General features: G+C 41.2%; 1 protein-coding gene across 6 annotated transcripts in view; it reads left to right on the plus strand.

Annotated features, from left to right (window-relative positions):
• APLF (aprataxin and PNKP like factor) overlaps window positions 1–23,845 on the plus strand; it is a 227,654-nt gene extending 203,809 nt beyond the window's left edge. For 2 of the 6 annotated variants that reach the window (XM_033937192.1, XM_033937189.1), the window contains exons 10-11: window positions 4,507–4,548; window positions 20,773–23,845. In XM_033937192.1, the coding sequence (XP_033793083.1) occupies window positions 4,507–4,548; window positions 20,773–20,978 (248 nt within the window). In that variant the 3' untranslated portion in view covers window positions 20,979–23,845. Of the gene's footprint in view, window positions 1–2,336; window positions 2,458–4,506; window positions 4,549–12,808; window positions 12,966–15,137; window positions 15,422–20,772 lie in introns of those variants that run through there. The other 4 variants (XR_004538758.1, XM_033937190.1, XM_033937191.1 and 1 more) reach the window with 4 other exon arrangements.
• Window positions 23,846–26,656: the final 2,811 nt, after the last annotated feature.

A 26,656-nucleotide genomic window follows, 5' to 3' on the forward strand; every position in this document is an offset into this window, starting at 1 on the left:
TGTCTTATAAAAGAAAATAACACAATTCAATAAAAATACTGACTAACAAAATGCGACCCTAACTTATTCAAAGTTAGATATGCACAATACAAATTATTTATACTAAAATAGATAAACTGTAAACATTATTCCATAAAATAATTAAAAAATCCACTTATCATGATAATTTTAAAATCGATTAAGTTTTGTATTGTTTAAATAGATAAGTTTTAAGATCTTTCCGAAATTGATAATAAGTGTGGGTTGGAGAAATAAGAGCATTCAAACATGAATTCATTACTTCTGCTTGAAACGCCAGAGTCCTATCTAAGAATTTCATAAAGCGGCAAGCTTTCGCTGAGGGAAAATAAAACCAACCGGATCTATATATATTTTTTTACATGTAAAAAAATCTAAAATGAGCAACAAGATAAGATGGTGCAACCCAAATAGAACTTTATAACAAATGTTATACCCATCTTTAAAAAGGGATCAAGAGGTGACCCGGGAAACTACAGACCAGTGAGTCTGACCTCTGTTCCGGGGAAAATGGCGGAAGCACTGATAAAAGAAAACATTGATGAACATTTTGAAAGAAATGAACTTCTGATAACCAGCCAACATGGTTTCTGCAAGGGGAGATCGTGCCTAACGAATTTATTGCACTTCTTCGAAGGAATTAACAAACGGATGGACAAAGGAGACCCCATAGACATCATATATCTAGATTTCCAAAAAGCCTTTGACAAGGTGCCCCATGAACACCTATTCCGGAAACTGAAGAACCATGGGGTGGAAGGAGACGTACATAGATGGATCAGAAACTGGTTGGCGGGTAGGACACAGAGGGTAGGAGTGAAGGGCCACTACTCGGACTGGAGGAGGGTAACGAGTGGGGTCCCGCAGGGCTCGGTGCTTGGGCCGCTGCTATTTAATATATTTATAAATGATCTAGAATCAGGGATGAAGTGTGAGATAATAAAATTTGCAGACGACACCAAACTATTTAGTCGAGCTCGGACTAAAGAGGACTGCAAAGAATTGCAAAGGGACTTGAACAAACTAGGAGAATGGGCGACGAGATGGCAGATGAAGTTCAATGTTGAGAAATGTAAAGTATTACATGTGGGAAGCAGAAATCCGAGGTACAACTATACGATGGGAGGGATGTTAGTGAAAGAGAGTACCCAAGAAAGGGACTTGGGGGTAATGTTGGACATGACAATGAAGCCAACGGCACAGTGCGCAGCAGCCGCTAAGAGAGCGAATAGAATGCTAGGTATAATCAAGAAGGGTATTACTACCAGAACGAAAGAAGTTATCCTGCCGTTGTATCGGGCGATGGTGCGCCTGCATCTGGAATACTGCATCCAATATTGGTCGCCGTACCTTAAGAAAGACATGGTGTTACTAGAGAGGGTTCAGAGGAGGGCGACACGTCTGATAAAAGGGATGGAAAATCTTTCATACGCTGAGAGATTGGAGAAACTGGGACTCTTTTCCCTGGAGAAGAGGAGACTTAGAGGGGATATGATAGAGACTTACAAGATCTTGAAGGGCATAGAGAGAGTAGACAGGGACAGATTCTTTAAACTTTCGAAAAATAAAAGAAGAGGGCATTCGGAGAAGTTGAAAGGGGACAGATTCAAAACAAATGCTAGGAAGTTCTTCTTTACTCAACGTGTGGTAGACACCTGGAATGTGCTTCCAGAGGACGTAATAGGGCAGAGTACGGTATTGGGGTTCAAGAAAGGATTGGACATTTTCCTACTAGAAAAGGGGATAGAAGGGTATAGATAGAAGAGTACTGTGCAGGTCCTGGACCTGTTGGGCCGCCGCATGAGCGGACTGCTGGGCGCGATGGACCTCGGGTCTGACCCAGCGGAGGCAATGCTTATGTTCTTATGTTCTTAAATGCATCCAAATTTATTTACTTATCTGATATTGGGTTTATATAGCTGCTGGCACTAGATGCAGCAAGTTATTCTTGCCCACACAAGCTCAGAACATGCCTAGAACTAGAACTAACTGATGTCTGAGTAAAGGTGGGAGCACTCACAAGCATTCCTCAGGCAGCAGATACTTTCTCAGACAAGCTCATAGTCAGCCATGTGACAGTCAAACGCTTTATGAATTTCTGTTTCATTTCTGCATGATATTGTGACCCAGAAATTCTTTCACATATGTCTAATGTGAGATTTATTTATATTTACACATTTAATCTACGTCCATAGCATGATGATAGCGATGTGTTGGCATAGTTTGCAGCTTGTTATATTTGAGGGATGTGTGCCATTCTCTTCCTTGTGAGTTTGTGTTAGGAGTGTGTTTTTCACCAGCTTTTTGTTTTAGATTAGGTGGCTGTCAGAACCCAGAGCTGGAAAAACTGAGAAAAATTATAAAAGATCTATAGCCACTACTCCTGGAGGATAAATTACTGAAAGAAATAGCCCCAGCTCCACCCATGCTGGCCTTTCAAAAGTCACCTAATCGAAAACAAAAACTGGTGAAATTCAGCAAAAATAAGTAAGTAGATAATGAATAGCCCTATGAAAAAATACATCAGTAAAAACACCTCAGTTTGTCCCTAAAGTGGACTTAATCAAGCTTTTTGTGAAACACCTTTAATTGCCTCCTAATGGTGTTATGGATTTTTCCAACAGTCTTTAACTGTGCTGTTTGTCTATCTTGTCTGTTTAGATTGTAAGCTCTTTTGAGCAGGGACTGTCTATTTTGTGACTCTGTACAGCGCTGTGTACATCTGGTAATGCTCTAGAAATAATTAATAGTAGTACCTAGATATAATGCCTGACTGAAAATTTTCCTCCTCAAATGTGATTATCCTATTTATAATTTCAGCCACAATGAAAGGAGGCACTTCTGTGACCATGTTTAATAGCATACACAGATTGGATTTCCAAAAGATCCAATTTTCCCTACTTGGCCATTCAGATAAATAACAGATGCAAATTAATATGTACCATAGCAGGCAGGGGTTGAGGATTTGCCTTCAACCATAATACTGTAACTTGTCAAAGGGCCCCTTTTTCAAAGCTGTGTTAGCGAGACTCAGTGCGGAAAATGTGACGCAACCCATAGGAATTGAATGAGTTGTGTCACATTTGCTAAAGGAGAATTGCTACAGTGGTTTTTTAAAAGGGGCCCAAAATCAGTTCTTCATGGTGTAGCATGATCATCAAAAATGTCAACACAGTGTCTTACCTAAATGCTGGTATCAGATGTGCTAGGTAATAGTGTGCCCTGGGAGTCTGAGCAAGATACTGTGCTGATGTTTTTTTTTACATTCATACTGCAGTGTGAAGCATTTCTCATGGTGGCAAGTTATAGTTTTATTGTTGCAGATAAGAGAACTTTCTATCCTTGACCCCTGATGCAGTGAGTTAAGAAACTCAATAGTGAGATGGGTTGTTTGCGTGGATGTTGACGCAGCTGGTTTGAAGGTAAGTATAACAGCATTTCTGTAATTATTTTTGGTGGCAGTTTGCGAGTAGATATGCCAGTGTTTTATTTATAAAGAGAGTGCCATTTATTATAAGCAGACAGCTTTTTAACTGCAAAATTAAAAGAAAAGAGCAAAGTTACAAACTGAATAGCAGTTGCAGTGTAGCAACACATATGCCGGTCCTTGGTAGAAACCTCTACCACAGCTTTGTAAAGCAGGGCCATAATGAATTATAAATATGGACAGAAATTAATGGTCATAATTAAGTTGTGGGACACAACAGTAGGATTGTCCAGAAAAACCTAAAGATGGAGAAACTTTACTAATGTTTTTCCCGCGAGAACTGCCGGCAGCCATTCAGAAAGCGGCGCGGGTCCAAGCGTGAGCGTGTAAAACTTGGGCCTGACTGCCGCGCTCTTGACTTGGGCACCTGCTGCTGGGAACTGATACAGAGCCGTCGAGGGAGGGATATATGCTGGCCCACCAGGCTAGAAAAAGGTACAGCGGGGAATGACAGCGGCGGCGGAGGGGGATTTGTTTTAAAAAAGGTGGTGCTGCTGCAGCGTGGGGGGGGTTGCAATTGTACGGCGAGGCGGTGTTTAAAGGTGGTGCGGCCGCGGGGGGGATGTTTTGCATTTGTACAGGGGGGGAGTGGCGGACGATGTTTAAAAAGCTGGTGCACAGGGGATTAAAATATTGTTCCTTCGCTTCATAAGACGCACCGAGATTTCCACCCACTTTGGGGTGGAAAAAAAGTGCGTCTTATGGAGCAAAAAAATATGGTATGTAAGTTTGTATTGTCTGTTCCTTATTAGTACTTATTTGTACACTACTTAGAAGTTTGATTGAGTGGTAAAATTTTTTTTAAATAAAGCTTGAAACTTGATGACTCATATAAGTGACTGGTCATCTTCCATTCCTCAGAATGCCTGCTACTTTGTATTCTTTCTCTCTTTCTTTCATCTTCTAAATCTGAGAGCTGTTAAAATGATATATGAAAATGTCATAGTGTATTAGTATCGTATGAAATTGGCTAGATATAAAATGTTTGTTTCTTGTTTTAGAGACTGAAGTTAGGAGACCTAGGCGAAAAACTGCTAAGAAAGGTAAGAATATTCTGCTTTCTCCAATGAATCTAATAGAGACTGATGACTGCAAGAATAATTTAGAGGGCAATTTTCAAAGCCTGAACATTTATCCATATGAAAATTGCCCTTATTTGATCCAGCTAAAAGTGCATATGTACTTTTAGCTGAACTGAGCTGTGATTAGCAGGGCTGTGGAGTCGATACACAAAGCCTTCTGACTCCTTTATTTATGTTATCTCCACTCCAACTCTGACTCCTTTATTTTTGTATCGATATAGGAGTTTACGGGAACAGAACCACTTTCACTAATATAAAGATCATAAAATATATTACATTTTGTAATTTATCAAAGAAAATATATTCTTATAGTAAAACATCTTAAACAAATGGGTTAATCAAATTATTATCTGTGAAATAAGAAATTTTATCATTATAATATTTGCATGACATCCAATTTAACTCCATTAGGAGTTGGAGTCAGCACATTTTCAAAGACTCCGACTCTAACTCCACAGCCCCAAAATTATCTTCCATCTTTGAATCCATAGCCCTGGTGATTAGGGCTGTATTAGAAAACATTTTTCAAATTTAGTTGATACTAGTGTTTAAGCCCGTTACATTAACGGGTGCTAGAATAGATGCATAGACTTAGCACAATGGGGCGCTGTGGTGTTTCTTTCTTTCTCTCTCCCTGCCCCCCTTTCTTTCTGTCTGTCTGTCTTTCTTTCTCTCTCCTTGCCCCCCTTTCTTTGTTTCTGTCTTTCTTTCTCCCTGCCCTCCTGTCTGTCTTTCTTTCTGTCTTTCTCCCTGCCCAACCTGTCTGTCTTTCTTTCTTTTTTTCTGTATCCTGTGCTCTGCAAGGATTTCATTTCCTTTCCAGTTGGTTGGGAGGGATGATTCGGCTTTTTTGCATTTCCAGCTGGGGAAATTGTGGAGGTAGATGGGATGTGCAATCCTCGAGATGCAGGCAAGATAGTGTTTAAGCCCCTTAAATTAACGGGTGCTAGAATAGATGTGTAGACTTTTAGCACAATGGGGCTCTGAGGCATTTCTTTCTATCTCCCTGCCCCCATTTCTTTCTTTCTCTCTCCTTGCCCTGTTTCTTTCTGTCTGTCTTTCGTTCTCTCTCCCTGCCCCCCTTTCTTTGTTTCTGTCTGTCTCTCTCCCTGCCCCCCTGTCTGTCTGTCTTTCTTTCTTTCTGTCTCTCTCCCTGCCCCCCTGTCTGTCTGTCTGTCTTTTTGTCTCTCTCTCTCTCTCTCTCTCTGCCCCCTGTCTTTCTTTTTTTCTGTCTCTCTCCCTGCCCCTTTCTTTCTGTCTCTCTCCCTTCCCCTTGTCTGTCTGTCTTTCTGTCTCTCTCACTGGCCCCCTGTCTGTCTTTCTTTCTTTCTTTTTGTCTCTGTCCCCCTGTCTGTCTGTCTTTCTTTCTGTCTCTCTCCCTTGCCCCTTGTCTGTCTGTCTTTCTTTCTCTCTCCCTGGCCCCCTGTCTGTATTTCTTTTGGGTTTTTTTTTCTGTCTCCCGTGATCTGTAAGGATTTCATTTCCTTTCCAGTCGGTTGGGAAGAAGATTTGGGGTTTTTTGCATTTTCCAGTTGGGGCAATTGCGGAGGTAGATGGGATGCACAGATCCCCGAGATGCAGGCAAGATAGTGTTTAAGCCCGTTACATTAACGGGTGCTAGAATGGATGTGTAGACTTTTAATACAACTGGGCGCTGAGGCGTTTCTTTCTCTCTCCCTGCCCCCATTTCTTTCTGTCTTTCTGTCTCCCTGACCCCCTTTCTTTCCCTCTCCCTGCCCCCTTTCTGTCTGCCTGTTTTTCTTTCTCCCTGCCCCCTTTCTTTTTGTCTGTCTGTTTTTCTTTCTCTCTCCCTGGACCCTTTCTCCCTATCTTTCTCCCTGGCCCCTTGTCTGTCTGTCTGTCTGTCTTTCTTTCTGTCTCTCTCCCTGGCCCCTTGTCTGTCTGTCTATCTTTCTTTCTGTCTCTCTCCCGGGTCCCCTGTCTGTCTGTCTTTCTTTCTTTCTGTCTCTCTCTCTCCCTGGCCCCTTGTCTGTCTGTCTTTCTTTCTTTCTGTCTCTCCTTGCCCCCTGTCTGGCTTTCTTTCTGTCTCTCTCACTGGCCCCTGTCTGTCTGTCTTTCTTTCTGTCTCCTGTGCTCTACAAGGATTTCATTTTCTTTCCAGTCAGTTATGAAGGAGGATTTGGCCTCTCCTTGCCCCCTGTCTGGCTTTCTTTCTGTCTCTCTCACTGGCCCCTGTCTATCTGTCTTTCTTTCTGTCTCCTGTGCTCTACAAGGATTTCATTTTCTTTCCAGTCAGTTATGAAGGAGGATTTGGCCTCTTCGCTTTTTCCAGCTGGGGCAATTACAAAGGTAGATGGGATGTGCTTCCCGGGCCTTCCTGAAAGGTGCATTTGGGTGGCGGGGACCCGCTTCTCCTACTCAGCCTACCTGGGGGCTCAGGAGGTCGCGTCTCACTCTGTCTTGTTGCTCCGTTTCTGTGCCTTGTGTTGCAGCAGTGGGACCTTCATTCCTTTTGGCCAGGTCTGGGAGCGGGGGGACCTTCCGCTCTTTCCGAAGATAAGTGGCTTAAATTATTTAATGGCTAAATTATAGTTTTATTAGAGTTTATAAATAAGTAAAAGAAACGGTATTTAAACACAGCAGAACATATGTAATTGAAAGCCGGTGATGAGAACCACGTAATTCTTCCCGCTACTAAGGCATATTGAGTGGTGGAGTGGTGAGGCTGAGGTTTTCCTAATAATTTTAAAGAGTTATCATTCAGAATTTGAATACTGGAGACTTTGACAGCTGTTCCGAATTGAACATCTTAAAGTATTTTACATTATTAACAGAGAGCTACAAGAATAGAGCAGTCACACTGAAGGATTAGATCAGTGTTTCTTAACTCGAGTACCCCCTCGCCAGTCAGATTTTCAAGATATTCACAATGAAAATGCATGAAATAAATTTGCATATAATTGAGGCAATATATGCAAATTAAGTTTATGCATATTCATTGTGGATTTCCTGAAAATCTGACTGGCAAGGGGTACTCCATGACCGAGTTGAGAAACACTGGATTAGATTTTCAACTCAGGGAATTTAACTTAGGTAGCTTCTTGGTTACCTGGCAAATTCCTTTGCGTAACATAATGGACAATTTTCAAACTGTTTACATAAAGCCAATGACTGCACCTACTTTATACATTCAGGCTTTGCACAAAGTCTGTGCTTTTGCTTTGAAACTTGCTATGTGTATAACGTATTATACAGCTTTTCAAGAGGGATGCTTTCAGAAAAAAATGGTGTAGAGGATACACTGGTGGAAGGCAATTCTTTAAGGATTCATCTCTAAATGTGCTCTTGCTTATTACTTGGATTGCACCAAAACTCACAGAACTTCCACTCAGCTGTTTCTGTCTTTCGATCTGAACAAGCTTGGATCTCCTGTCACTAAGAGAACCATCTCCACATGGTTAGCAGATTGTATCTCCTTCTGCTATGTTTTGGCTGGACTGACACTTGAAGACTGTGTCACTGCTCATAAAGTTTGAACAATGATGACTTCGGTAACTCATCTACATTCCACTTCCATTGAGAACATTTTTAAAGCAGCCACCTGGTGCTCAATTCATACCTTCACATCTCACTATTGTTTGGCCAGGCAGTTATACAAAATTTATTCTCCACTTAGATGCCAACTTTCTTCCATCCTTTTTGGTTTCGCCAGGCTTATGATAGTTATTTATTTATTTGGATTTATATCCCTTCCTCCCAGAAGAGCTCCGAACAGGTTACAAATTTACATACATAATAAAACATAACAGGGTATACATAAAAGGTATAATAGGGTTTACATAATAAAGTAGAGAAAATGTCTATAGTCTGCTATTGGGACAGACATGGGACGGTAGCATGGAATGCTGCTACTATTTGGGATTTTGCCAGGCATTTGTGCCTTGGATTGGCCTCCACGAAGACTGGAAAATGGGCTAGCTGGACCATTGGTCTGACCCAGTAAGGCTATTCTTATGTTCTTATGGGTATAGTAATGTAGAGTATGATAGTACATTTTTGGTCATTAACCTTCTTTCAGAGGCATGATCCTGGTAGCTAGGGAGTCCCACGTGTGAGAAAATGCTGCCTGCTTGTCCTTGGATAAGCATAGTTGCTCACCTTTAGCAGATGTTATCCGAGGATAGTAGATGGATATTCTCACAATCCTCCCACCTCCTCTACTTGGCTTCTTAGCTTTGTTACTGAACTGATGGTCCTGTGAATTGACATCATCTTTGTTTAATAAAAATTTGATTAATCGCCTATCCTGGATTCTAGGCGATATACAATATAAAATGGGGGTGTACAAAATTAAATTTAAAAAAGATAAACAGATTACATGGACAAAGATGGACATACAAATAAACAAGAGGGAGAGGGCTGAATTACAATAAAATCAAGAGAAGAGAACATAAAGAGGTAAGAACAAGAGGAAGAGGGAAGAGCTTCTTCATGGCTGCCATTTACTTGTTTGGGGACGGAGGACTAACATCAGTGCACAAAGGCGTCTTTGAACAGAAAACATTTCAAAGCTGCCTTAAATCAGGCGGGAAGGTACTGGCATGCACGTGGTGAGGGTGGTCTTAAGATTTTTAAAGTCACAGTACACTTTTAGGCTGTCTGTGCCGGGTTCCATGAATGATGTCACCCAGACATGAGAATATCTGCTGTCTTTGGATAACACCTGCTACAGGGGAGTAACTATGCTATATGTTAGACTTTGTATCACATCAAGAATAGCAGTAACATTCTGCTTCCAATTCCAGATATGTTATTGAACTACCACAAAACCCTTAAACAAAGCCTGTATAGCAAACTTCCAATATCAAAACAATCCACTTATGAAAAAGCAACAGTGCAAATAGTACACTAGGTCCTAGAGCATCAATAAACCTCATGGTACATAAGAACATAAGAATAGCCTTACTGGGTCAGACCAATGGTCCATCCAGCCTAGTAGCTCATCTTCACAGTAGCCAATCTGGGTCACTAGTACCTGGTTACTGATCCAGGGCAAACAGTGGCTTCCCCCATGTCTGTCTCAGTAACAGACTATGGACTTTTCTTCCAGGAAATTGTCCAGACCTTTCTTAAAACCAGCTACATTAACTGCTCTTACCACAACCTCTGGCAATGTGTTTCAGAGCTTAACTGTTCTCTGAGTTAAAAAAATATTTCCTCTTATTGGTTTTAAATGTATTTCCCTGTAACTTCATTAAGTCTTTGCACATTTTGAAGGAGTTAAAAATCGATCCATTTGTACCTGTTTGACTCAGGATTTTGTAGACTTCAATCATATCTCCCCTCAGCCATCTCTTTTCCAAGCTGAAGAACCTTAATCTTTTTAGTCTTTCCTCATACAAGAGGCGTTCCATCCCCTTTATCTTCTTGGTCGTTCTTCTTTAAACCTTTTCTAGTTCCGCTATATCTTTTTTGAGATGAGGCGACCAAAATTGAATGCAATACTCAAGATGAGGTCGCACCATGGAGAAATGCAGAGACATTATAACATTCTTAGTCCTGTTAACCATCCCTTTTTTAATAATTCCTAACTTCTTGTTTGCTTTTTTGGCCACCACTGCACATTGGGCGGAAAGTTTCAACATATTGTCTACAAAGACACCCAGATCTTTTTCTTGGATACTAATCTCCTTTCCACAAACAAATCTAACTGCTACAAATCTCTTCATGGAAAATGCATAGTAGCTGAGTGCTTTACCTTGGTCACACAAGCAAAAAACAGACAAATCTGTACCTATACAGAATAAGGAACCACAAATGAGAAGCAAACCCTGCCTCCTTTCCCATCAATAAAAAGCCAGACTAAAAAAAGAAACATAAATGCATTTCTTCCTGTACTTTTGCAAAAATATAGTAAATGAACCAGATATTCCCCAAAACTGACATATTCTAATTCCTAAAAAATGTTTCCTACCTTTATTATCTGAGCAGTTTATTTTTCTGTTCAGGTGGTGCTACTCTCCCCCACTTTTCTGATATAAGTTCTTTCTCAGAATCTTTCTAACTCAGGGGTGCCCACACTTTCTTGGCTTGCGAGCTACTTTTAAAATGACCAAATCAAAATGATCTACCAACAATACAATTAAAAAAAAACACAAAGCACACTGTACACAGAAAAAATGTTAATTTTAATTTATATTCGGTGTTTTTTTCAAAGAGGTCAAGGCAGATGCCTTAAAAATATGCAATGCCATCTTAGTAACAACTATACAAAAAGAGACAAGTATACTCCCTCCCCTTTTACTAAACCGCAATAGCGGTTTTTAGCGCAGAGAGCTGCGCAGAATGCCCCATGCTGCTCCCGATGCTCATAGGCTCCCTGCGCTAAAAACTGCTATTGCAGTTTAATAAAAAGAGGCCATAGTGCAAAATATAGACAACAGATATAAATTCTCAAAACGGACACATTTTGATCACTAAATTGAAAATAAAATAATTTTTCCTACCTTTGTTGTCTGGTGATTTCATGAGTCTCTGATTGCACTTCCTTCTGACTGTTCATCCAATATTTCTTCCCTTCTTTCTGCCTCCTGCATGCTTCCTCTCCTCCAGACCTCATCCCATTCCACAACCAACATCTCTCTCTGTCCCTCCATAAGTCCAACTTTTTTTTCCTCTCTCCCTACCCCTCCCCTTTCTTTCTTTCTCTCTCTCTCCCTGCCCCTTCTTTCTTTCTTTCTGTTTGCCTGTCTTTCTTTTTCCCTGCACCACCTTTCTTTCTGTCTGCCTGTCTTTCTTTCTCTCTCTCTGTCCCCTTTCTTTCTTTCTCCCTGCCCCCCTGATGCCGCAACGGCATGTGGGCCCGGTGCTTGTGCAGTGGCTGCACGTGCCTGGCTTTTGTGACGTCGGGGAAGCAGGGAGAATGCAAAGGCATTGTGAGTCTGCTATCGACTCGCATTACCCTTGCGATCTACTGGTCAATCACGATCAACCTTTTGGGCACCCCTGCTCTAATTTCTCTCTCCTCCTATTTTTCTTTTCTTCTTTAGAATTCATACAGATTTTCCCCTTTCATCTTTTTTCTGAATTTCTGTCTTCTCTGCTTCTGTATTCATAACTAGATTTTATACCTCATTCATCTTTTCTGTCATCATCTGTCTTTTTTTACCTCTAATTTACCTTCCATCTCTCTCTTTTTATGACCTCTCTCTAGACCTCAGTTGCCATCCTCTGTATTCACCCCTGCCTAGCCTTCAGCAACCTTCCCCTGACTCTCATTCCCTCACCAGCACCACCCCTTTCATACAATCCCTCCTGGCATTCAGCCCTTTTCTTCTTTTTCTTAATCTTTCCATCTCTTTCCAGTCCCCTCTTTCAACTCATCTCCCTTTTTTCACATTATTTTATTCCTTCCATGGTCCCTTGTCTCTTCATATTGCTTAACTTCTCCTTTGCCACCTCCCCCCCACCCCCCGACTCTCCTTTCTTATCTTCTTCTTCGATCTCTGGATTCTTTCCCCTTCACAAGTGCTCATTCTAGACATCATTTTCCCCTTAATGAGTATTCTTTCCAGTCTTTCTTCCTCTTTGCACTTGCTCCCTTTCTCTCTGATTCCAGTCTTCTCTACTTTTGCATAATTCCCTTCCTCACTACTTCTAAATACTCTTTCCCTCTCCCCTTTGTCCCTACTCTTCTCCTCCCTCTCTCCACTCTGCCCCATTGTCATAATTTCTTCACTCTTTCCTTATCACCTGCTTCCTTCTACTCTTCTTACTTCTCCCCTCCCCCCATGTTCTTTACTTCTCACCCTTCTCTCCAGAAGATATTACCTCCTGAGTCCCCATTTCACAAAATTTATCACATTTCCCTCACACTTCTTTTTCTCTCACGCACATCTCTCTCCTCCTTCCCTCAATTTTCTTCTTCAGCATTCCTCTTCTCTTGCTTTCTTCCTCTCTCCATCATACTGAGGCCATGTCTCTTTTAATTCTTTTCTCTAGTGACCCCACTTGTATATTCTTCCCTGTATCTTATTCCTCTCCCCCCATATGCCTCAAGCACCTTTGCTCATTTCATAGCATTCACTCCTCAATGTCTTCCCCTCACCTATTATCTGTTCACAATTTGCTACTCTAGAATTTTCTTCTGTGCCCCTGTTTTTACTTATTATGTGTTAGAGTGGAGACTTCAGAGTGCAGGCCTTTCATTTTTCTATTAGGATTTTTTAAGATATGTTCTGGTTTTATTGAATCTTCATAGAAACATGCAGCTTTTGGAAGAGGTCTCTCTGATTGGATGCTGAATTTCCTGGTAACAAAAGGGCAAATTAGAAATTGTTCTTTATGTCCAGTGAGGTGAACAGCCGAACCAGAAAATGGACAAACCAACGTTGGTTGAAGCAACATCACCAAAATTGGTAAACTACAAACACCTGCATTTTCACAGGGTCAGCGGTTTTAAACAAAGCACAATCCCCCCGTATTCAAAGCTGTTTAACTGGCCAAAAACAGCCGCTGACTGGTTAAATAGCATTTCAGCACCTAACTGCAAATATTCAGCTCGAGATAACCGTTATCTCTGCTGAATATTTGTGGCCAGTGATGAAAAGCTAACCAGCAATTTCAGCACTGACTGGCTAAGTTTAGCGGGCAAATCAGACTGCATAAATAGCAGGTGTACTTTACCTGCTATTAACTTAACTGGTCAGCACTAAATTTTCGCTTAGCCAGTAAGTTAGCACTGGCCAAGAAAACCTGGATCTTCAGTAATGGTCACTGGAAATGGCCCAGCATTGAATATCTGGGGTCAACACCAGAATGGACCACTTTGAAAGCAGCTTTGTCAGAAAACAACTAGGGCTGATCCTACCATTATGAGACTCTGTATTTTTCACATGACCCCCTCTTCTGTGCTTCTCAGCCCCTACTGACATATGCAAATGAGACACCACAATGAATCTCTCTTAAATGCACTCCCATTCCTCTGCATCCCCCATGGACTACCCCTTCCTAAAACTACTCATCCAAGCCCTTGCCATTGTGAACTGAGAAGCTTTAAGTCCCAACTAAACCTAGAGCAAACAGCAGGTGGTTAACAAATTTGGCTGTGAAGAGCAGGACTGTTAGGCTAAGTTGCAGGTTAGAAAATGGACACCTGCTGCATTGTACCCAGTTTATCATTTGCACGGGTGAAAGTTTTTTTTTTATGTGTCAATGACCTGTTTATGAGACTGTATTGTTCAATTTACTGGATGTAGAATCCATTTACTAAATCTTATCTTCCCAAGCTATTGATTGTATTCTGTCACAGAACTAGCAAATGTTGACTTGGCAGAGAAAGCAGCTGCTGCATTTTAATCCATTATTTTTATTCAAAGAACTTATCCGTTATTTGAATAAAAATCCAAAAAAATGGAATTGCATGCATTGCAAGGATTCATAGCTAAGTTCAAATGGACCTTTACTGCTCACTTAGTTGTTTTGAATGAGTTTAATTTAAGTTGTATTATGATTGGAAAGTAGATACAGTGATTAATAATGCTTAATCAAAGTCATTGATGCTCTGAAAATGAATAATTGAATCTATTTTTTTTAAAAGTTGTCTAGTATGAGGGACTGCTGAAAAGCTTTCAGCCCAACCAAGAAGAGAATGATATGGAGCCGTGAAACAAGTTATTGCACACTTTTCTTGACACGCTTAAGTTTCATAGCTCCACATCATTCTCTTCTTGGTTCGGATGAGAACTTTTCATCGGCCCCTCGTTTGTTGCCATTCTTTATGATTTAACTTCTTTATTTCCATCCACATATTTGCAGTGTTGAACAGTGAGCCATATTCAATTTTTATTTTCATTATGTTCATAAATCAGTATATAGAATTTTAAGAGCCCTTTTGTAGACTAGCCAAGTTTGCTTTTATCTGCTCTTCCAGGTTTATGGGGCTCATTTTAAATATTGCAGCAAATAACTGGCCATAATTTTTTTGTTCTACAAATAATATGAGTTTATAAAACACCCATCCAGGACATATGGCAGTCTTACCTTTATTTCTCATATATGGCCACACAAAAGAAATATTTTTATGTGTGCTAGAATAACTTTTGTGATTTTAGATTTGGACTGCAATTTTGAGCACAACTATGATTCAGTTCTCAGAGTATCATTGGAAAAACAGTACACAACTACTACCTTTTCTGATAGGTTAATTTTATATCCAATAGCACTGTGAAAATAAATAGCATTTTTTTGTATTTTGAGAGATGGTCAAAAATGGGCCCTAGTTTAAGGTTTGTGTCAGCAGTGGCAGCATTGAGGGCTTCTGTTTGTTGCAGGTTTCCAGGTCTCACTGCATCTTGTCAAGTAGAAACTGATGTTTTAGCCATCATGCTGTGGCTTTCTTCAGGGTAACGCTGTGAGGTCTGCAGTTAGTCTTTGTAAATAATGGGTTCATTGACCTGATTGGGAGCAGTGTAGTCCATTGGTCACCAATTTGAATTTTGGTGGGAAAATCAGTTGGTAAAAATCTCTGGTGAGTTTAAAGATGTTCTCCCCGTGAAGCTGGGTTATATATTCTCTCATGTTTTCCACAGCTGGCATCATGTTTGTTGCAGGTTTCCTGGTCTCGCTGTATAGAGAGAAGCATAACCAGCAGAAGAAAGAAGGTGTTGATGCCACTGTACAAGTTGTTGAAGCCCCATTTGGAGTATTGTGTCCAGTTTTGAAGGCAATATCTCTCCAAGGACATAAAGAGGGGCATTTTCAATATGACGTCTAAATCTGAGTTTAGACATTTTGCAGAACACACACAAAACTCCAGTACAAGACATGCCTATTTTCAAAACTGCAAAACATCTATCTTGTTTTTTCAAAAATGGAGTGTTTTTGCTCAGGGCATCTATCTTTTTGAACCATTAAAAAAATGGCCAAAACAAAAATGCAGAGAACATTCTTAGTAGACTGGCCACATAGACATCCCAGCAGAGCAGTGGAGCACCTTAGGGGACACTGCAGTGAACCTCACATAAAGGATACAGGTAAACATCGTACCATAGCCCCCTTATATTGTATAGTGAGCTCTCCATCCCCCCTCATAAAAACCCACTGCACCCCACTGTACACCATATCAATAGCCCTTATGCCTGCAGGTGACACCTGTATGTGGATACAGTGGTATTAGGATGGGGTTTGGAAGGCTTATAAATTCTACCGTAAGTGTAATGGGTCCGTGTCTTGATCTCTATGGGGGCTCCCACTAGGCTACTCCAGGAACCTGCTCACTGCTCCACTAGGACTGGCCATAACATCTGAAGCTGTCATACAGGCAGATATGTACTGTTTCATTCACAACTTTGGGGTGGGAGGGGATCAGTGACTACTGGGGGAGTGGGGGGGTTCATGCTTACATCTCTCCAGTGATCATCTGGTCAGTTTGGGCACCTTTTTGACACTTATTCGTTGTTAAAACAGATCTTGCCCCAGACGTCCAAATTGTGCCTTGGACGTATTCTAAAATGTTTGATTATGGCAGAATAACGTGCAAACAAGGTTGTAATGTAAGGAAAGAGTAGAGAGTAATGTTGTCCAAGTTATAAGCCTGCCCTAATTCCACCCAAACTACGCATTTAACATGCCCCCTTGGTTTAGACAAACTGCAGATGAACAGCATATAAATTCATCTAGAAAATAGGTTTCAAAAATATTTTGGAATGGCTTGGCGAGAAAAATGTTTATCTGAACATTTTTCTGTTTTGAAAATAAGGTGGTTCAGAGGAAGATGACAAAAATGGTATAGGGTTAATGCCAAAAGATACAGTGGTATGCAAAAGTCCTGCATCACATGGTGAAATCTAATCTAATCTAATCTAATCCTTAGGTTTGTATACCGCATTATCTCGAGACTCAATTAACATAATTTAAGCTACTAACTGAACATAATTGTGTCTGAAAAGTATAATTACTTGTAATTTCATAACATTTCTGGTAATTCCTTGATAACATCTGATTAATCAGAATGATTTTGATAACAAGCATAAGCGTTTGTGTGAAAATTGAATCAAAAATGGCCAATTAGCGGGATAGCAATGGAAGAATTTCCACCACAGCATACCCTAAAGGTGCAATGGGAAAGATAGGAAAAAAATCATACAATAACACAGCCCTGAAATCCAAGAGAAGACAATGTATCGATTAGTAGGTGGTGATTTACCATGTCAAAAGTTGTGGATAGATCAAGAAGGAAGAGGATGGATTAGAGGCCTTTGGATTTTTCCATGAGCAGATCATTGGACACTTTCGTAAAGGCAGTTTCTGTAGAATGAAGAGGGTGAAAGCCCGATTGAAGTGAGTCAAGGATAGCTTGAGATGGAAGAAAGTCATGACAGTGGTGGTGAACAGCACTTTCAAATAGCTTTGATAAAAAGGGGAGGAGGGAAACATGACGATAGTTGGAAGGGAAGCAACAGTACAGTGAGGGTGTTTTGAGGACTGGTGTAACAACAGCATGTTTGAAGGTGTCAGGCACAGTTGCAGTGGAGCATGATAGGTGGAGGATATAATAGATAGAGGGGATGACAATAGGATAAATAGTGGTAAATAAATAGGTAGGGATGGGATCAGAGGAACAGGTGGTGAATTTGGAGGAGAAGAGAAAATGTGCAGTTTCCTCTTCAGTAATTTCAGGAAACGAAGATAAATCTAGCAAGGGACGAGGGAGGGTTGGGGGAGGTGGTTCGGTTGCGAACACAGAGTCCCCACTACCAGGAAGAGAATCTTTTAATTAGATTCTCCAAATGATTAATCTTTAATGTATTCAAGCTGATATGTTTCTTGCACATAGATGAATTCATGGAGACCTGCTCAATTCCTGCCTTCTACAGATTTACTTCAACTTCCCTCAACTTAATATCTTCAGGAAAAGTAATTGATAGCTTGGTAAATAGGTTACAGATATAGGTCTAGCACAGGTTTCAGGATAAGAAGCAATTCTACAAACTGGCATCTTCTACGCCACTTTCTTGCATCAAAGGTGCCATCAAATTGACAGGCACCCACGTGCATTAGGCACTATTCTCTAAGATAACACCCTAAGTGCTGTGGAGGGGCATCTAAGTCCCCTTTTGGCCTAAGTCCTTAAACATTCAACGCAGAAGCAGGGAAAGGGTCCATAACCAAACCAAACATCCTTGTTTTGATTATGGCCTTCCTCTGCCTAAACGTCCAATCACCACTACGTCTAAAAGTACACCCACACCACGTCTATACTTTTCAGCCATAATGAAACAAAAAAACGCTTAAGCCACAAACGTCCAACAGAGAAGGGCTTTTAGGCGAAGGAGGAGCCAGACCTTCGCCTAAAAGCTGGATTCTGTAACCGGTGTTTGTCAAAAACAACACCAGTTACAGAACCCCCCCCCACACACACACACAACGATCCAGGCAGGAGGGTACGCAAGCCTTCCTGCCATGTCGAACTGTGACCCCACCCCCCACCGACAACATCAGAGCAAGAGGGAGCTCAAGCCCTCTTGACCCGGCCAACCGCGGCATCCCCGACATATCGGGGCAAGAGGGAGCCCAAGCCCTCTTGCCCCGCCGATTCACATCGGGCCAGGAGAGAGCCCAAGGTCTCTTGGCCCCGGCGACCTCCCCCCCCCCCCCCGCCGCTGCATGAATGGGCCAGGAGGGAGCCCAAACCCTCCTGGCCCTGGCGACCTCCCCACCTGTGGGCAGGGCTTTGGGATGGCTGGGCCAATCCGGCCCCATTCTGCCGTTGGCTGCCTGCCGGACAGGCAGGTTTGGCACCCGTCTGTCTGGCCACCTGAAACAAGGTACGGGGAAGGGGGGTGGGGGTGGGGTGGTCGTGGGGTCGGCCGGGGGGTCGCGAGTCGGCTGGGGGGTAATCGGAGGTTCTGGGGGGGGGCGGTCGTTGGGAGGAGTGGTAGTTGCGTCGTGGGCAGGAGGGCCTGGGATCCATCCTGCCCATTTTGTAATGCAGGGTAGGGGTAGGGGGTCGCCGGGGCCAGGAGGGTTTGGGCTCCCTCCTGGCCCGCACGAGTAGCGTCGGGGGGGGGGGGTCGCCAGGGCCAGGAGGGTTTGGGCTCCCTCCTGGCCCGAACGAGTAGCGGCGGGGGGGTCGCCAGGGCCAGGAGGGTTTGGGCTCCCTCCTGGCCCATTCAAGTAGCGGCGGGGGGGGGGGCGGGTCGCCGCAGGCCAGGAGAGCCTGGGCCCACTCGATTCGGGGGTCGCTGCGGGCCAGGAGAGCTTGGGCTCTCTCCTGGCCCGATGTTAATTGCGAGGGGGAGGGGTGATGGATCGTGGCAGGAGGGATGCCTCATCTGCCCTACCGCAATGCCATCACTCTTCTACCGGAACTACCGCGACCCGCAGCAGGAGAGATAGGGCATCTCTCCTACCGTGGGTCGCGGCAGTTCGGGTAGAGGAGTGATGGCATTGCGGTAGGGGAGATGAGGCATCTCTCCTGCCGCAATGCTTGCGGTGGGTAGGTTGCCGGGCCGCTGAACTGATGGCGCCAGCGGCCATCAGCTCAGCGGCCCCTTTTTCGGCACTTAGACCTGGTTTGAGTACTTCTAAGTCAAAAAGGTCTAAGTGCCGACTAGGCAACCTGTAAATGTTTTGGTTATACCTGTTGTACGCCTAGGTGTAGGTCGGCCCACCTCCCGCCCACTGCCCGCCCTTTCCCCTCCTCTAAACACACCTCTTTTCTCTCTGTGCGTTTAGTGGCAGGGGAAAGGCCTAAGCTGTTTTTAGATACGTCTAAAAATCAGCTTTGGTTATGGGTACTTGAACGATCAGGCTTTTTGATCGTCCAAGTAGCCATTTAGGACACTTTTTAGACGGTTTTTTTTTTTTATTATTACCCCCATACTTCTAACTGCGAAGGGAACATATGGGCGCAGCATGGACAGGCCATAAGCATGTCTCCTAGTTAAGTTCATACTTTATAGAATACCAAAGACTGTACGCATCACAAAGTGAACCTAGCTGTTCGAACATACACATGCTATTAACATGGCATAAGAGGGCACACCTACATTTGAGCACACCAGTGCTGACTTCATTAGTATTCTGAAATAGACTACCGCTATTACAGAATATGGCAATTAGACTGCTTTTTCATATAAACAAATTTGAGAGGGCTGGTCCACTTTTGAAAGAGTTATATTGGTAACCATTGGGGGGGGGAAATATTTTTTAAGATTGCTTGTATGGTCCATAAAGCTATATATGGTGTTAATTCTAATGGGTTAATTTTTAGTGTTAATTTTTCAAAATCCTTTCTTAGGGGTCCTTTCATTAAGGCGTGCTAGCCGATTTAGCGCGTGCTAAATATTAGCGTGCTCTAAATGCTAACGTGTCCATTATATTTTATGGACGCGTTAGCATTTAGCTTGCGCTAAATCGGACAGCACGCCTTAGGGGTCCCGGTTTAACGCACAGAATACCACGCGTTAAACCGCTTGCCGCGCTAGTACCTAACGCCTCCATTGACGAGGCGTTAGGATTTTAGGCTGCCACGGGGGTTAGTGCGTGATGAAATGTCAGACGCGCTAACCCCTATAGTGTGCCTTGATAAAAGGAGCCCTTAGTAAAAGAGGGGGGTTAGTTGAAGATAAATACAGAGTTACAAGTTAAATTTTCTTTCCCCTTTGCAAACAATTATATGAATCTCCTTTTGAATATCGAGGACCTAAAGTTTAGAATAGTTTATCATTGAGGTTGTGTCAACCTTAATCATATTATCAGTTTAGGAAATTACTAAAAACACATATTTTTCCTCATTAACTATTCTTGAACAATTGCTATATCCTGTAGATTTTTAAGAGTCTAAACCGCATTGAATTCTTGTTGAAATTTTGCAGAATATAAGAAACTCTATGGTATGGTAATAGAATCTTAGCGTCAAGATGCCATTATAGAATTGGCACTAACCACGTGGCATTGGGGTGCTTATACTGAGACCCCAGTTTAATTACCATTTACATGTTGAAATATTCTTGCATTTGCCTTAAAACGTAATGGTTTACCTTTTTTAAAAATGGGATGTCAATTTATTTGTCACTTGTAATTTAAAAAATTATGTTGCTTTGTACTAATATACAAATGTTTTAGTGGGCTGTGCTCAGTGGGCACTCATAATAGTGGGCTCTGAATAGAATTTATCACTGTTAAACATGTCTTTTTTATTTATTATTTTGGTTTATGTAGACAGAAATGTTTTGGATGATGAAAGCGACAATGATGGGGAACCTAATGAGTATGACCTGAATGACAGCTTTATAGATGATAAGCAGGAAGAGTCTGACCACACGGAGGAGGATTCTGATTGGGAACCAAGTTCCGAAGATAAAGATGCAGAAGACATGGAATCACTTTTGAAAGAAGCACAGAAATTTGTAAAAACAAAGAAATAGCAAAGTGCTGACATGGTTTTCTTTTTCCCCTACTGAGAAGAGCACTTCAGAAGCAGTGCCTTTGCTTGAAAGTAAGCAAATGGATTAAGAGTGAGAGGAAAACAGTCACAGCAAAAGGGGAGGAGCTCTACTTTATTGATAGATGTGTTGGTGTAATATGTCTAGTTCATATCCCCCTCACCTGTCCATGATAAAGTCATTTTACTATTTTAGCTTCACCTTACTTAATTGTAGCGGTATAGTAATGATAATACCACTGTTCCTTCTCCCAGGAATGCATCTCATGTAATCTAGGTGCCAGAAAGGTACTGCAGCGTCCTCCACCCCAAAAACAGCTTGCTGAGACTTTGTGATGTACCAAATATAAAATGGTTTAAGCTTCTGCTGGGAAGGTAATTACTGTCTGTAATAAATTAACAGTGTTCCTTTCAGATATTATCTTTAATTGACCGTTTAACATGTAACATAGCATAACATAAATCTTAATTTTTATACCGCACAAGCCTTTCAGTTCTAAGCGGTTTATAGAATAAAACAAAATAAACAAATTCAACATTAATAATTTTTGATATTTTACCATCTAATTTATTTAGGGGTCCTTTTACTAGTGTGCACTTATGAAACTGTGGTAATTTTACAATCTGTGTACATAAACCTCTCACACTAAACACTGTGTACATAAACCTCACACTAAAAAATAATTTTAATTTTTCACTGAGGGAGTGTGTCTGGAGGTGGAGAATGGGCATTTCAGCGCTAATCAGTTAGCCTGTCTGCATTACCGTGTGCTAACTGATTAGTGCGTGATTAACACATGAACCCTTATGATCTACAAAATGGGTAGTGGTAAAGGCTCACAAGCTAATATTTGTTAATGGTGCCCACTGATGGCAACATTACAACATGGCCATTAATTTGGAAAATGGAAAATCAGCCATTTTCCGGCTGCATTAAAAATGGCCTTAGCGTGGGAAAGACCTGCGCAAGGGCACACTAAGGCCACTTTTTAGCGCAGCTTAGTTAAAAGGATTCCTTAGATTTTTAAATATACAGTATACCTAAGCTTTTAATTTTATTGTCTGCTTTTTGCACTTGTCTACCATTTAGCTTGCCAGCTATTGCTCTCATACTGTATGCAGGTTGGGAGCTCTGAACACTTGTGCCTGCTGGTTTTATTCATAGCCCTCTGTTCAGTAGTTAATGAGCACAGAAATGGACAGAATCTTAACAGCAGCAGGGAGTCACAGGAACAGAAACAGGATCAGGCAAGTTGATTAACAAAAGTATGGCACATTAGAGGCAAGGAGATTGTTGGATAAAAAAACCTGAAAGATATTTTAAAGTGGAAATATGTTTCTTGTCACCATTAAGGAGAAAAATGGAATAATTTCCATTATGTAATTTCACACAAGCTATGCTTTCCATCTGGCCTTCGACCCACAGTGGATGATTGTCCATTATGAAATTCTTCAAATGGAAAAATGTGGCCTCATGATCTGACAGCAGAAGTAAATAGAAATGACTGATAAAGGAAAAGAATTACAAAACAGTAGAACAAAAAGAAGCCTCATAAATAAATACCTGTTATTCAGTCCTATAGGCCAAAGAGCAGGCACTCATTTTCCTGTCCCGTCTCCACGAGTTCTTTTCCTGTCCCTGCCCCATTCCTGCAAGTTCCATCCTCATCTGCACAAGCTTCAGACGCTTTAAAATCATAAGTGTTCTAGGCTCGTGCAGTTAAGGCAGAGCTTACAGGAATGGGGCAGGGACAGTGACAAAACTCACGGGGATGAGACGGGAAAATTGAATTCCTATGGGGACAAATTTGTCCCCATGTCATTCTCTACTTACGAGCCCTTAAGAAAAACAAGTGAAATAGCCCTCGAAGAGCTGTGTGGTTTCTCCTATTTCTGGCTATAAATCGGAGAGTGCCACTGCCAACTTACCTTCTGTTTTACTTAAAAAAAAAAAATTATCTTTTTATATTGTGAAAAATGTAAACTAGAAACGTCATCTTCTTGTTCTAGCAGTGCTAAAGTTATTTACACCTGCTTTTTCTCTACTATTTGATCCACAGTTAAGGAATTCTTTTGCGTGCCTAGGACAGTGCTTGTGTGGTATTTCAGATTGCAAAGCAATAACTAATCAACCAGATTACAGAGTTGTGTAAGGAGGGAGAATTAAACCTATACTGTTTTATATTATGGAGGTAATTCTATGAAGGGAGTGATAATATTTAAATGCTAAGAATGAACTGAAATGACCAGAATATTGGCATATATGTATACATGTGTGCACATTCCATGTATAAATGTCAATATTCCAAGTAAACACTATTCTATAAAATTGCACCTAAATGTAGCATTGCTTAGGTTGAAGGTGGCATATATAGTATATAGGCAGAGTCTGAATGGAGGAAGAGAGGGGCGCCCAGTTAAGCATGTTAGAGAATGCTATAATTTATGTGTGGGTTGTTTTTTTTTAGCAATTTAGGCACAAGCATTTGCACCAGCTCTCTCTAATCATACCTAAATGATTTTGCACTGCTGCTATGTTAGTATTCTAAAAAGAAAACTAGTGCCTACTTTCCTAAAGCCTAGGCCCCCTTTTATAGAACTGCCTTCCACGTGCCTTACAATATTTTCTTTATAGATTCTTTACAGCATATATTTGTCTAAATATCTCAACATATGTGGGTAAAATGATGTATGATAGGTAATGGATATGTATTCACTGTATGTAAAATGAAATTATATTAAGATACCCCTAAAGGACTATTTTGATTGCTGATGATGGCTTTGTAATATTTTTTTCTATGCCTTTGAAAGTTAAACTGTTCTGTTTAATAAATATTGTCTGAGAATGTCTTTCAAGATGTCTAAATGTATCTCAGGATTGGGTTGTATAGGTCTTAGCATTTATTTATTTTTATTTATATGCCGCTTATAAACCCCAAGGGGATCCTAAGTGGTTTACATTGAATGGTGATCAGGTACTCTGTTTCCTTATCTGTCGCAGTAGGCTTACAATGTAACTAAAGTACCTGGGACAAGGGAGGGTTAAGTGATTTGCCCAGGATTACAAGGAGCGGTGCTGGAATTGAATCTGTAACCTCAGGATGCTGAGGCAATAGTTCTAACCACGAGGCCACTTCTCCATGCCATAAAAAAAAAATATGCAGTTAGTTCAGGTTAAGTCTTATCTACATATAGCTTAATTTTGTTGTTTGTCGAAAGTGTGAGACTGAACCAAATGATGCAATTGGCCAGATCACTCTATGCTACTTAATAACTATTGCTAATGCATTTAAGCCCTTATTTTACACATGTAAATACTGGAGTTGATATGCGTATATTGAATGTTGAATACTCCGTTTTATAAAGTCGGGATTTACACATGTAAATCTGCGCTATGTACATATGGCAAAGGGACTAGGGCGGTAAATGCACATCTAGGATCTCGACAATCAACGTTGAAATTTATGACTGCTCCTGGGTACATACACATTTTGTAAAAGTGTACACATGTGCATATTTGCTACTATTCTAAACATTGGCAAGTTCAAGGGTGCATAAATTTTAGCATACAGCTTACAGAATTGCCCTTTAAATCTCCAGTGCATGGAAAGTGCATACATATTCCTTGTGGGTATTCTAAAACCCCCAACAGATCCCCAGGAAAGGGTAAATCAGGGCTTCTCAAGCCTTTCTATTACAATTTGACAAATGTATCAAATTTCTTATATAAATGTTATTTTTCCAGTTTCTAATTAGCTGTAATTTACCTTGAGGTTTATAGGCCATAGAAGGATAAAAAGGTAGAGAGAAAAAATAAGTGAAAGACAACTGGGAATTGTAGTTTAAGGGAAAGGAATGCGCTAGAACCCAAGGGATAAAGCTATGCAGTGAAGATATGGGATGAAGCTGATAGAAGGGTGAGACATACCAGACGGAGAATGACATGTCCCCGCAGGAACTCAATTTCCCTGTCCCATCTCCGTGAATTTTGTCGCTGTTCCTGCCCCATTTCTGTGAGCTTTGCCTTAACTGCGCAAGCCTCGAACACTTATGATTTAAAAGTGTTTGAGGCTTGTGCAGATGAAGACAGAGCTTGAAGGAATGGGGCAGGGACAGGAAAAGAACTCGCCAGGACAGGAAGGAAAAATGAGTCCCTGCGGGGATGGGGAAACATTTGACCCTGTGTCATCCTCTAATACCAGAGAAGCCTTAACTGGGAGGAATACTGCTATGTGATAAAGATAGAGACTTATACCTGTTTAGGTTTCGCCTTGGATGAATTACAATTAAACATGCCCAGTAAATAAAGCAGTTTCTAGTAGAGAATGACACGGTGACAAAATTCATCACCGTTCCCGTCCCCGCGGATAACCGCGGGAAATAATCCCATGTAATTTTCTAGTGTCTATTTCAGCCTCAGTCCTTCTACACCAGCATTCTTCAAAGCAAAGCTTGTGGGTCAGTGGTTGTGGCCATTCATACTCTGATTCTTAAGTAAGCCAAGGATAATGAAGCCATTGTGACATCACTGATGTGATTGGCTCTTAGGCACTGGTGGAATGAGGCATTATGACATCACAATATCTGCTCTGGATACCAGAGACTGTCATTCTGTAGTGTCTGTTTCAACCTCAGTCCTTCTACACCAGCATTCTTCAAAGCAAAGCTTGTGGGTCAGTGGTTGTGGCCATTCATACTCTGATTCTTCCCTCTCTCCTTAAAGAATGACATGAAGATGGTTTCCCGCAGTTATCCACGGGGACGGGAACGGTGATGAATTTTGTCACCGTGTCATTCTCTAGTTTCTAGTGCAATGTGTCTAGTGGTTCTGAATGCTTTGCAGTAAACTTAGCTGTGGAATTTGAACTGGTCTTCTTTGGTTGTCCTTGCTCTAACCATTTAGCTACTTCTTCACTGGTGCAGAGTTAACAGTAGTACTTGTAAGTTTTATAGTCTTATAAGTATTCAGGCATGATGAATCCCTTTCTTAAAGAACTTATAATTTAATCAAATATCTGATGCAATAGGATATAAAACTTCAGAATCAACCTAGCCTACACCAAAGCTCTTGTTGGAATGCTGCTAGTCATTTTTGAATATATAAAAAAAAGATCCATAACCGCTTTATTATCTGTTCTTCACCATTTTATATGAAAGCAATCCCTATAAATACTTTTTTTCTATTCTGGTTTCTGAGAGTGACACTATGAAAAGAAAGAATTACAGAGAAATGTAGACTATCCAGCCAATATTCAGCCAGGATGTTCATTGGTTTTTTTTACACCAAGATTCTGTGGCTGAATTAATGCCACTATCCAGATTTTACGCTAACCCAGTGATACGATTTAGATATCAGTGTTAAGACCACCATACAAATAGCTAACTGGATAAATTTAGGATAGTCTTTTTGCTGGCTTAAATTTATTGAGATAATTATGTGTTTAGCGTGTCTGAATGTCACCATCAACAAGGTACTGTATCTTAACAGGTTCATCCACAGACTACCCTGACACTTCTAGATAGACTAAGAATTTAAACCAAAGGACGTCTTCAATTGTCCATGTCAGGCAGTTAACAAAGCAAAGATAACTGTTAAATAATTGGCCTCAAAATCCAAAAGGACAAATCAACGTCCCCATGTGCTAATAAAGCTCCTGTAAG

This window comes from Geotrypetes seraphini, chromosome 3, assembly GCF_902459505.1.
Source record: "Geotrypetes seraphini chromosome 3, aGeoSer1.1, whole genome shotgun sequence".
Taxonomy (NCBI): Eukaryota; Metazoa; Chordata; class Amphibia; order Gymnophiona; family Dermophiidae; genus Geotrypetes; species Geotrypetes seraphini.